General features: G+C 40.1%; 1 protein-coding gene and 1 long non-coding RNA gene across 4 annotated transcripts in view; one reads left to right on the plus strand and one right to left on the minus strand.

The window, feature by feature from the left end:
- LOC134472117 (uncharacterized) overlaps positions 1–7,644 on the minus strand; it is a 51,097-nt gene extending 43,453 nt beyond the window's left edge. Inside the window, exon 1 of the long non-coding RNA XR_010041980.1 lies at positions 7,561–7,644. This is a non-coding gene — a long non-coding RNA (uncharacterized LOC134472117). The remainder of the gene's footprint in view (positions 1–7,560) is intronic.
- Pkhd1 (PKHD1 ciliary IPT domain containing fibrocystin/polyductin) overlaps positions 1–13,341 on the plus strand; it is a 472,244-nt gene that overhangs the window by 217,360 nt on the left and 241,543 nt on the right. For all 3 annotated transcript variants that reach the window (XM_063233114.1, XM_063233116.1, XM_063233115.1), the window contains 2 exons: positions 5,274–5,451; positions 6,753–6,948. In XM_063233114.1, coding sequence (XP_063089184.1) covers positions 5,274–5,451; positions 6,753–6,948 — 374 coding nt within the window. The remainder of the gene's footprint in view (positions 1–5,273; positions 5,452–6,752; positions 6,949–13,341) is intronic.

The following is a 13,341-nucleotide window of genomic DNA, read 5'->3' on the forward strand; positions in this document are numbered from 1 at the left end:
GGCCCTTTACAGTAAATCACTGTGTTAACCAACTCTAAACGAAGGTAGAAATACACTTTGGAAAGATCAAAGAGGACAGATAGATGTTCCCACCAGAAACACAGCACTAGTCATCATATAATCTGACTCTGCCTACATTCTAGTTTGTATGATATTTTAAGGCTTATTAAAACTTCAGAAAATACTTAGCACTGTGATTTATTTCATTTCTATCTTAGGCTTAGTACTTTACTCAGAAGAATACTGAGTCAATAAGGTTAAATACAGAAAATTGATGGGCATTGCATTTTCCTGGATGGTGGCAGCACAGCAGACAGGATAATGAGAGGGATTGAGCTCAGTGCATTTTCAAAGGCTGCTATGCCAGGATTTTGTTGGCTATGCTCAAAATTTTAACTTTGTCCTTTTTATTCAAAGATGAGACTGACAACAGCAAGCACAAATATCCAGAAGTTGCTTGCAGCCAGCCCTACTTGAAGCTAGCTATTATGATGTGTATTGCTTAGCAGATTTGTAATTATATAAGGCTTATTTCCCAATTGTTCAGAATCAAGAGCATTTAGAGCTCAGCTCGGTGTTTTTGTTAATACACAGAGATATGGACCCTCAGGAAAAGTACACTAATGGTAAAAAGAAACCAGGGAGTTAATATTTGTTCTCATTGATATTGCAGATTACCTAACAAATCCTTTGTGGGCAGTATACATTCAACAGTTCTACACAGTACGTGGGCACTAAATTACATAACTGTTTAAGTGGCTGGTACAGTCAGTTGATACTTTGGTTGGGACATTCTATCAAGAGCTAGTATTATATTTTAATGGAACATACACCTTAATTAAAAAGAGATTCTGTCATTTATAAAAAAATGAACAAACTCCAAGAGAAACTCCAGAGAAGTAAAAACAACACACAAGGCTTTCAGTCCTTTTGTCTTTTTGATTGTATGTTGCAGAAGCTGTTGCTGAAGCAGAAGGAAGGGTTAACTTTTAAAATGGACTGGTTGCCTCCTGATTTCTTGCACATAAAGCCATGAGAAGTTCAGGGAGAGGCTTCTTCCCATAGTAATGAAGCTCTCTGCTGCTAATGGCCCATGCAGACTCCCTTGGCTCCTCCAAATTAGAAATACTTTTGTGCTCCTTTGCTTCATTAACAGTAAAGAGAGGGAGATTGGTGGCTATTTAGGGCACAGGGAAATTGGTGGCTATTTAGGGCACAGGGAAAATTGTAGTAATTATGGTTGGTGAATTGTCTTCATGGTGTTCTTTGACTCGTGATGTTCTTTTGGTGCTTTGCATAGGAGCCCACTACTATCGATGTTGGCATTTGGCCTAAAAGGCTGAGAGCTGATCTGATTTTGAAGTTTTGGCCCCTAGAAATGGTCAATGCAAGGCATCTCGCCTGCTGGGATATGGGTCTTTTACATTTTGATTTGCTTTTTAGAGTGCACCATGTGGTCTTTCCTACCACTAGCTGTGATGAAGGTATGTTTGGAAACTTCCTTTTTGACTTGCACTCTAGAAAGCTAGTACTGCACATGATTACCTGGGAAACTGAATCCTGAGCAAACCTGGCTTGAAAAGGATAAGGGTGTCTTGATGGGATCAGGAATCTGGGAGAGTGGGCCAGCCATGAAGGGAAGAGACAAAGGGTAATTTAGGATCAAAATTGCTGTGACCAGACTCTGGTTGACTAAGAGGCTGAGGCACATTATTGGATGCCATTTGGAAAGAGAAGAATACCAGAAGAAAGATCCCAAAGACAAGACAAGAATAAGTTCGTTAATGATACCAGATAGTGGTGTGACAGTATTCAAAGAAAGGAGCATGTCTTTAAGGGCCTTCAGAAACTTGGAATTGGTGTGAAAAAATACATCTTTCAAGATGAGATCTGCTACACCATGTGGATAGAGTAGCTCAACAGGTCCTTCTGCACTTGGAGTCAGAACTGGCTGAGCAAGGGGCAGCACCAGACCCAGAAAAATAAGGGCCTATTGATCATTAAGTTTAACTGGAATTGGAGTTCACCATCTGCTCCCACCTGCCAAATGATAGAAAACTTCAGTCTCAACAACACTCCAGACAGTCGCAACTCCATGCAACCTATCCAAAAGACGATCAGGATGTTGTAAGGCAAAATGATACCTGAAACCAGTGATGCCAAAGTTCTCAAACACTGAGATAGCACACCAGGGGTGCCTTTAGGGAGCAGGGACCAATGATAATGTATCATTGTATATACAAAAAAAGTAACTATTTGTAAAGTGATTTAATTGATAACATTTTATTAGGATAGAAGAAATATGAATTTCTAAGGAAATCTTAGCACTCCCTGAATTAGAACCTACTACTAGAGCATATAGTTTGCACATACTCCAAAGAGGTTTTGTGTCTACTAGATACTTACATATTGGCAAATATTCTACAGATGTGGAGTTAACTATGTCAAACTCTGATAATTCATGATCAAATGGTTATCTCCTTTATTAGGAAGTTTATAGGAAATCTGACTCATGATATGAAAGGACACTTCATTTCTTTGTGTAAACCACTAATTGGAAATTCTGATTTATCAGTTAATCTCTCTTGAATCTAGGTCTTCTGATTCACTATTTGACTCCATATATCACTGAGAATGATGTAAGGAGACTCTTACATAATCTGAAACACACAGAATCATTTTCTGGACTCTGAAGTGTCCTACCCTAAATACCAAGATACACCTACTGCAGTAAAATTTCTACCTCTTACATATTTCTTAGTTGCAATTTATCTCTTTTCACTACATTTGTTTTACATTTATTTCCCAGAAGTTTGTTTTTGTAATATGGTAGTGCAAATAGTGCTGGATAGTCTTTTGGGAATCATTGTTTCAATCAGGGAATGTGTCAGGATGACTAAATACAAATAGCTAGGAATGAAGATAGAAAATTTAACATCCTAAATGCTTTCTAAAATTTATAATTTTAAATTAAATTCTACAAATAGGATGGTGAGGATGTGAACAGTTGTCAGTAGGATTAGAGACAAGATGAAATGGTATGGAGGGAAATCATGGAATGGATTGGAAGTTAGAACAGTGACCTTAACATCCACTGTGATTCTTGGAGTACAAATTAAGGAATATAAAGTAGTTCCAAATTAAATTGTGATGTAAGTGGAGGATATAAACTCTAACCATCGCAAGCCCAGCAAGAAATTTTTATCTCCAAGATTTCTAAAGATTCAGTTAATGCTATATAATCGTACCTTTACTTCCAAATGTCCCAAGTATTTTTATTTCTGTATTTTGTTAACAGATGAAACAAACTCATTAACTCATTAATCTCACTAGAAGTGCTACATTGCCAGAGTCAGTACTCCATGACATGAAAATTTTTGGATATATTTTTAAATGATCAAATATCATGGCTAAACTTCTAGGCGTTCTAACAAGTAGTAAGGAACAACAAATCTTGTGCCTCTTAGGTACTTTGTTAACTAGAGGTAGATGATGTTGGGCTTGGTGATGGCTACTGCCTGCTTCATGTGAATGATCTCTCAACGTTTTACTGTTGCTGTATGAGCTTTCATTGTCTCCATTTTAAATGAAAGGAGACCCACAGGCTGTGATGGCCCACTGCTGAAATCCTTGAACCCTGAGAGGCTAAGGCAGGTGCATTTCGAGATTCAGCTTAGACTAGGCAAATTAGCAACTTAGTGAGACCTTGTCTCAAAATAAAAATCAAAATGGTGCTAGGGATGTAGCTCAGTGTGAAGTCCCTAGGTTCAATCCCCAGTACTATACATAAAAAGAGAAGAAAGGAAGAAAGGAAGAAAAGAAAGAAAGAAAGAAAGAAAGAAAGAAAGAAAGAAAGAAAGAAAGAAAGAGGAAACAAAGGCAAAGAAAGAGCAGAAGAAAGAAAAGGTATCAAATCTTACACAGAGTGGTGATTTGTCTATGTTCACACACACTAGCATGTGCAGATCTTAATTTCCAGTTTATACCCATTTATCTCTAATTTGCCAAAGTGTATGAAGTTCTGAATTTCCTTGTTATGCGGGCATGATGACGCAGCCCTGCATTGCCGGCTGCACAGTGGGCTGGGGCAGAAGAACAGTTTAATCCCAGGCGCTCATAGCCACCCTGGGCAACCCAGGGAGAAATGGGCTGGAAATATTTTTATTCTTTTGCATAATCTGCCACCGGATTAGAGATCGGCCATGCATGTCCCACTTCTTCCAATTTCCCTCTACTTTGACAGTTTATTCATCTGCCTACAGCAAAATGTTAGTGAAACATTTTCTTGAAATCTAAACTGAAGGGAGAAAGACTATTTTGAGTTTTCTAAACTGTTACTTTAGTTTTTAGGTCCACTTTGACTCATTTTCAGAGTTTTAGCATGTGACTAAATATACAATTTAATGAAGTCTTTGAAGTCACTTTCTGGGATGGGGAGAACAATTTGAAGAGTCTTGGAGCCTATTTTTCTAGTTCTACTTCATGGCATTTACAAACATATATTGCTTCTGCCATATATTGCCTCAATTTGTTAAAATGTAGGTTTTGAAAGCTTTTATATAAATTGGGAAGATGGCCCTGGGTGCTTTTGGAATATGCCTTTATGCATGCTTCAGTCATATAAACTTGAGCTGAGTGCCTTTGTGTGTAGAGACCTGAGCCAGTGCAGGGATACCAGAGAGGCAGGAGAAAAAAAATCTAACTTAAGGATCATAGTCTACTTTTTAAAACATAAACTCCAGGAAACAGAAATGCTATAGTAGCAGTGAACCCTGGCCATAGGACAGGAGTCAGCTCACTGCTGCATTCTACCCTATAGAGAGGACTCCTGAGTCTGCTGGGCATTGGGAGTAGGGTATGTAAGAGTCTAAGCATGTTGGGTCCTAGGCATCTACCATTGCTCCATATGCGAATATCTGATTACTAAAAATAGCATGTTTTCTGCTGATGGTCAACTTGGTATATGACAAATTTTCACCATCTGTATTTCTTTGTTAAATTAATTGTCTACATGAACTAAGATGATATTTATTAGTATCTTTAAATCTGAATATTCTACCTTCAGTGTTACATATGAGGGATCCTATATTAACTTTCCCATGGGATGTTTTAACCAGCACAGTGATTGTGAATCCTACCATAGATACATAGACAATGAGCCTAAGATTTATAGGAAAGAGCAGGTGACTACAATTGATGAAACAGAAATGCATTAGGCTTTGAATGGGCAAATAACCTTGGAACCTCATGTTTTTCTTTTTAAATCATCCTAGAACAAGTGCTCCTGATGTTTTTTGTGATTTAATCATCACTGATAGTAGAAATAAGACAACCACTGTCAATTACGTCCATGACACGTTGTCTAACTGTTATGGCTGGATGGCTGTGCTCTTGGATCAAGAGACTTACTCACTGAGATTTGCGGATCCTTGTATCAACAAATCTTTGCAGGTAACTCTAGAATTCCATTCATTGGCATGTCCCATTCCCAATAAGGGATCTTACTTTCCTTCTTTGTAGTTATGTTTGCATATATTAGCTTCAGCTGATGCTGATAAATGGCAGTAGCATGTTTTGCTAGATGAATATGCCCCGAATGAGATTTAGTTGATCCAAATCCCATCTTGAATGTGGAACAGTTAAATTTGAAATATTAAATTTACGAATTCAATTGGAAATAATTTCTAAGAATTCTCTAGAACTCAAGGTTTTAGAATTACAGGCTTAAAAACAACTTTCCTCAGTTACGTGTTTGTAGCTGAAGAAAGTATCCTGAGACATTCATACATTTCACACTGCCACCTTGTGGGAAAAGATCAACTTGCACACAAAGTGCAAGAGCCCCAAGGCGGGTTGGGGTTGACAGTCAGGGGGCTCCCAAGTGGGAGGAGGAAGAGCTGTGTTGAAACTGGGTTCACTTTTTCTGAAAAGAGAAAGACAGAGGAGGAGAGGGAGAGAGACAGGGAGAGGAGAGGGAGAGGGAAAGAGAGAGACCCAACAAATTTCCTGAAGCTTTTTCCTAACGCAGGTCCTTCTCCTATCTCATGCACTTTCTCCCAAGCAGGCCTAAGAACACATCTTAGGAAGATGGAAGCTGCCTGGTGTACTATAGTTATGAGAAATCCAGGGTAGAAACTCTGATCTTTTCACTGGCTCTCAGAAAGGACATATGCCTCTGTTTCCTCTTCTGTGGTTCCGAAGAGAACATTATGGGAGTTTTCAGAAAGTGTAGGGAGCACGATGTCACTCTGGGGATGGACACCTTGGATATATGTCCTGGCTCAGCACTCTCCTGCTTTTTGATATGGGGAAAATTAGTGAACCCCTCCTTCCTTAGTATCCTCGGCTCTTAAGTGAGTCCATGGGAGCCGCAGCTGCTCCAGCAGTGGGAGCTCTGAATGGCACAAATGCACCATCCTCCTCTCAGAAAGGGCTTCCAGACCCTACCCAGCTCCTCTTGCTGTCTGGCCTGAGACAAGTCAGTTCACTAGTCCAGCCTTTGTTTTCTGCTTTGTCAGTTAAGGTTGATAAGCAAAAAGAACTTCGTGGTTTCTATCAGCTTACATATTTGATTATTTATAGCTCTAGCTACTAAATTGGGTAGGCTAATTTCCTACAAGCAAAGTACAGTTTATTTTTGTGCTATCCTATTTCTGAAATACTTCACCTTTGTTCTTTAGATCTTTGGTGGTGGTGGTGGGGATTCCTCACTGAATGAGCATTATTATGATTTTTCCCCCTTGTTCTTGAAGTACTCAGCAACATTTGACAACTTTTCTCCTGGAAGTTACCTCCTGGTTGTGCACACAAACTTGCCACCTTCCCCTCGTATCCTCATGAGATGTGGGAGTCGAGTGGGACGATCTCTTTTGTCTCTTCCCTTACCTGCTCAAGATCAAGGCTGTGACTGGTTTTTCAACAGCCAATCAAGGCAACTCACCTATCTAGGTAAGTTTCCAATGAGGTATGAATGTTAAGGACAAAAAAAAAAAAAAAATCAGGAGCCACCATTTATTCTTGTACTAGGCACAGAGCTATGAAGTGAGGGATTGAAAGTAATAGCTTGTGTTGTAATTAAGCAAGTGGGCTCTGAAGTCAGACCATGTGGGTTTAAACCCCAGTGCCAAGACTTACCAGGCTGAGGATACTAAACAGGCTTTTTCTTTTAAGACTTAGCTCCTTCTTATGCAAAATGGGAGGCTAAAGGAATCTATCTCAAAGGACAGAGAATCACATAAAGGATAACTTTTAAAACTCTTATCTGAACACCTAGTCCAAAGCAACACTTCATACATATCAATGTATTAGTACCTCTAATCTGCCTTAGGGCAGTGCTGTGCCTGTAGTCAACAAGTGAATATATATAAGGACAGCAAGGCTGACTGTGACCATAGACACCAGCAGGCTGAAGTGTACGTGGAAGGTGAGAAGGGGATCGTAGAAAGGGACCTGAGGTTAGGAGGAGAGATGGCAAAGGGTGGACTGCCATGTGCTGTGTCTGTTTTAGGTCAGGATTACTGGAATCTTCTTTTGGGGAACAGGGTAAAAGGATTTCCTTACCTTTTTGTATATCTTTAACAGAATCACATTTCTGGTATCAGGACTGTCCTCTTTTTTTGACTTCCTGGAGTCTGTCTCATGTTCTTTCCCCATTCTGATGTCAGTGCTGGTCACTTCTAGAACCAATCACATCAGCTCACTGTGAGATCACTGCCTATAGTGTCCTGTAAGAAAGAGACAAGATGACTGTCTAGAGTGATAATTTTGTTAAAAGTTAATCTTATACAGCCTCACCAAATTCAGGGAACTGTATCATCATGGCAGGATCCAGTCCCTGCCACAAATCAGACTTGGTCTGAGGACTTGTGGATCTGGGACACCATCCTGAGTTCCTTGACTCTTTCACTTGTGCTGACTATATGGTAACTGGCTCTGACCTACAGTTGAGGCCTGACAACTGAATTTAATATTGCTGGACAGAAGAATCTAGTGCTTTCTTGATGTTTTTAAGTTTTTGCCAAATTCAATGTCATATATTTTCTTTGCATTGAAATATACCACTCGTGTTTTATTTCTAATTGGACACATTCACAAATGTAAGACAAAACCATGAAAACTCAGGATGGACAGAGATTGTTGAGATTGATTACCACCAGAGACAAATACAGCCATTAGGTACAGCAAATAGTGGCCATTAACTTTATGAGTATTTGTTTGTTATATAGTCTAGAAGTTGTTTTTGTTTTAATCACTCTCTATTAGTATACTTCTAAAAAATCCTTACTCATTAGTCAGATTTTATTCATGAACTGTAAGCCAATTCAAATACCACCATGTAAGATAAACATTTAGGAAACAAAGACATCAAACAATGCAGCTACACAGACATTTTATCCTTTGACAGAATTCTTAATTAAATTAATACACACATTTATGGTCCAAATGCACTTTTGTGTAGAAAACTGTGTTTGTGTGCATTTATTTATAGCTATACATTTGTAAGTGTATATGTGCATATATATGTTATAAGTGAGTATTTTTATTTTACATTTTTACGAGGTAGAAAGCTTGTATTAGTTTTAAAAGATTCTTTGCATTACATAATCTGTTGTCTCAAACTTTGAATAAGATTTGGAAAAGGAACAGCAAGCAAGAGGAGGCTGATTGAAGGCTGGAGGTTGGAGGTTGGAGACCCTTCTTCCTTGAGGAGGATTCTTAGCAGAGGCTTGTATGGTTAATGATGCCTCCTGAATGCTCTGAGTACTGGAGCAGATGAGTGACTCAGTCACTTCTACTGCCATTTCTGGGCTGGCCCAGAGGTAAATGAGGATGGGAGAAACTGAGGATCATCTGCTTTTCCATGGGAACCTGACACAGCCACATTGGACTATGTAGATTTAGTCATAATTGTGGAGATCCTTTGTGTAAAGTTCACAATATCTATGGGAAGATGGTGGTTCCGATACTGTGCTTTCTGTATGTCTGCTTGCATTCTCAAATGCCATAATGACTGTGAGATAGTTACTGCAGCCGGAACCTTAACAAAGCACCGAGAAACAGAATTTCACATACTGGTTGACATACTGATTTGTAACCTTGACTTAACCATATATTTCAAATTCCATGACTTATAGTATTAGAATTGGGATAAATTACATAAAACACATTTAAGAAGAAGAAAACACTGCTGAAGACATTACATATATGCTGGATTGACAAGACACAGTGAAAGCTGTATATGTAGAAATTTGGTTGGATTACAGGGAAACTTCTTTCAGGTGCACAAAATTATGTACCAAATTATGTTCTGGAGTGTGCTGCTCTTTTGTCCAGCTGCTGTTTCACTCGGAGTGCTGCTTCACTGACAGTTGGCAGTGTTTCATTCACTTTTTGACCACTTCTAAGTGGACCATCTTTATACTGTTAGTAAGGTTACCACATCCCTCAGGATAGGAAGACTTTTTTTTTTTAATTACAATTATCTGCACTTCTTCCAGTTGACTGCTTCCTGTGTGATTTAAGATACCTGACTAATTTAGACCCAGATGAGAATGGAAGAGATAAGGACCCAGGCATTCTAGCTCCTGGCCGTGTATCCCTCCACTAGAGTGTGCTGCCCACTAAACAATCATTGATCACTAACTGAAAAGGATGAGTGAGTGGGGGGTGTGTGGTAGGCAGGGAAGAAAACTTCTCAGAGATCCCCAGTGACAAAAAAGAAAAGAAACCGCACATATATGTTTTGACCCTTACATTTCTCTTTTCCACCAAGGCAAGTTTTGCCTTTGTTCAGCAAATGTCTTTATGGAGTGCTGGGTTTTTGGAAAGCTCATGACCAGTGCTCGGGGCTTAGGGTTTTAATCAGAGGCTGGCTGACTGCTTTACCTAGGGCTAGGCATTATAATTGCTCCATGCCTCAATAGTTTCATTTATACAACGAGGTTAAGAATATTTACTTGTCTCTTGGAAATGTGGTACAAAACACTCACATGTATTAAAGAGTGATCAGCATGCCATGTTACTGTACTAAAGCATTTCTCCAATAGAATATTTCTCCAGAGTTTTTATTTTCCCCAGAAGATTAACAATGTTTGTATCTTGATTTCAGTATACATGTGATAACGTTTCTAAAAGTTTCTTTTTTTTTTAAATTAGATTTTGAAAGATACTTGTGGTCCATGATCAAGTGATAACAAGGGGAATTGTTGCCATAACTGAAGTATAATATCATTTAAGAACTTATTATCCATAGAATAAGACAACTTCACTCATTTAAAAGGTATCAGCAGATTGGTTGGGGTTGCCTTTCTAAAACCATTGAAAATGTCACCCAAGGAGCTACTTTCAAAGGAAACCACAAGTGAAGTTGTTGTGCGCTACAGCGTTTTGGATTAGGACCTAACAGGAGCAATATTGGGAGTGGCCTCTCTCAACTGGAACACTGACCTTGGGAATGGGTATGATTGTAGAAATAGTGCATGTTTATGTCTGTAAGTTAGGCGTCAAATTTAGCGAGCCCATTTTTCTGTTCATGCAGTTTGACTCATTGGCAGCTCCCGTCTCTGCCTTACGGAGCTGGTTCCCCGGTGCCTGTTTCCCTGCTGTTTTTTTCCAGGGATGTTTCAGTTCATGGTGAACTATTTTTATTTTTTAGTTACATTAGCGCTATGAAATAATTAGTCAGCTAATTAATCTGGTTTACAAGCTTTGTAGGATTCTTCAGCTGTCAGTCAGGCCCAGGCCCGAGGCCTCCATCTAGTCTCATCTCTCTTGCCCATGTGATTCCTGTTGCCATGGCTACTGGCTACATCTGCTGACACCCCACTCTCTATTTATTGCTTAATTAAGAATTTCACGCTCAGCCCTTATCTGTCTCTAAGAACAAGCGCACACTGTTAAGAAATTCCAAATTTAGGCCCGGACACAAGGAAAGCCTTTCTTACAGGCTTGGCTGCATGGAGCCTCTCTAAAGATTCTCAGCATCCCAGCCGCCAGCCTTCAATCAAAAATCATTAAATGGGGCAGAGATAATGAGCATGTAGCATATCAAAAGAAGGATGTTTGCTTGGTCCAAGGGAGGAAAAGCTGCTAGGCCCCATGCTCAGCTCCACTTCAAAGAGAGATGAGACCCCTCATCACTGGGGCCTGATAAAGCCCCATTTGTTCTGGGCTTGACTTATGCAAAAGGCCTGGCATGGCACAGTCCCCTTTCACAGACGTGGGTTCCCCTACCTCTCTCTCCACCTTCTCCAGCCCCCTCCCTGGCCTTCTGCATGCTCGTGTGTCAGCACTTAGGCAGCTGGGTCCTCCAAAGCATCAGGCCAAGCGTATAATCACTGACTCTCCACTCACAATGGCCACTTGTAGGGGGGCGGCCAGGAGGAGGTCTTCATCACAATAGGAGCACAATTATTGCAGCTGCTAGGGAAGGCCATGCTTCTTCCTGTAGAAATATAATAGGACTTGCCCAGAACAGGAGGTGAAGGTTTCAGGGAGGTGGTCGGGGTGGAGAGGGGCGGAGAGGGGTGGAGAAACAATCTTGAGTTGATTATTCATATTCTGACTCTTGGAAGCCCGATGTGGAGCCAGTGGGGTTCCAGCAGCTGCTCGTACACAGCCCTCTTCTAATAATTGTACATTCTGTCAGGGGTCAACTTACTTTTGACCCTGTCCTTTTATATTGGTAAAAGGCTCTTTGGGGCAAACTGTTGGGTTGTGTCAGGGTACATTAAATACTCAGCACCTCCTCCCCTTGCTTTACCCCAACCCAACCAGCAGCCTGTGATAAATTCATATCAGATGCTACACCATTCACAGTTGCCCTCCTGAATTCACACAGCCCCCATTCTCAACTGTGATTCGGATGAGCTGGGACATTGTGTGGGTGGCAGCTGAGAAGACCCGGTCTCTCTGCGAGTCTCAGAGGCTCCTGCCCCACTGCCTTCTTCTGATCCCACTGAAAAGAACGTGCCTTGGCAGGCTGGCCAGCGCATTTGTCCAGACGTCCCCCTCATAAAGATAAAGGCTGACTGTATGCTGAGGAGCCATGTGGGGTCTCCACGGCCAGCAGGGCTGTGGATAGAGCAAGCGGCAGATGGATTTGATTCCCTGTGCCAATTCACTTTGACTAAACTCAAGTCACATCATATGGATGGATCAGAAGTGATGCTGGTAACTTGGGAAAGCCTGAAAATAGGATGTTTCTCTGAGTTTGAGGCTAGGCTCTCAATCAGGGGTCATGCTGACCATCTAGCTTTTCTAGTCTCAATACGGTAGCGCATTGGCTGCCACCTAGATTCATCAGTGAGCCTGGAAGATCCTGTACAACTCCTTCAAAAGGAATTCTGTTAGGCTCTAAAGAGGCCACAGGACTGAAACAGTTCCCTAGAGCTCTTGGGAGGATTTTGTCAGCAGAATGGAATTATAATCTTTTGCAACTTTGTAGCCGTTCCCATGCTGAAGCCCTCTAAGGCAATCTATAGCGTTCTAGTTAATAAATTAATTTACATTCTTATAGAAAACTCATTCCCCAAAGATCCCCAAGGACTTTTACCAGTAATGTAGAGGATTGACTTGAGGGAAATGTACTAAGCTTTTCAGTAAAAATATAAATAATGGAACAGGAACTGGGGATGTGAGAAAGGATTCTGCCTCTTGGTTAGAAGTATCTTTTGACAGGAACAGAAGGGAGGAAGGGAAAAAGGAAGGAAAGAAGGAAGGAAGGGAGGACAGAAGGAAAGAGGCAAAGGAGGAGGAAAGGAAGAAAAGAAGAAAGAACTCAGAATTCAGAATTAAATGATTTTTTAAAAATCACTCAGGCTACAGAACTGTCAGTAACGCTAATTGTCTAACTTTATTTCACACAGGTAATAGGTGGTGTAAACAGTGTTCAAAGTCAGATTTTCTGACTCTAGGTTCAGTGTGATTTTTAGTGTACCATTTTTTTAAAAAAATCTAAGCATATATATTTCCCCTTATAAACCAATTCTTTTTCCTTCTATGCACAAAAGCCCTGTACTTATTAGCTGCCATTGTGTTTCCTAAGCTTTAGATAGTTGAGTACTGTTTTCATTTATTTGTCCCATTTTATACCTCTCACACATTTACTTAGTATATTTTCATAAATCAACTTTCTCACTCACGTTTAAAACCTAACTCTTCATGCAACACCCTGTATAAAACTAGTTGTTTTTTTCTAAAAAGTATCAATACCCATAGCCACTAAAATAAAATCATCACTGAACACTTCATAGTTGACAAATATAATGTGGCCTGCACGGCTTCAGTTACACTCATAAAGAGTAACCATTTTGAATACAAGTCTTTCCCACTAGGTTCGCT

This window comes from Cavia porcellus, unplaced genomic scaffold, assembly GCF_034190915.1.
Source record: "Cavia porcellus strain 051 isolate PalLab524CR breed Dunkin Hartley unplaced genomic scaffold, mCavPor4.1 scaffold_22, whole genome shotgun sequence".
NCBI classification, from domain to species: domain Eukaryota; kingdom Metazoa; phylum Chordata; class Mammalia; order Rodentia; family Caviidae; genus Cavia; species Cavia porcellus.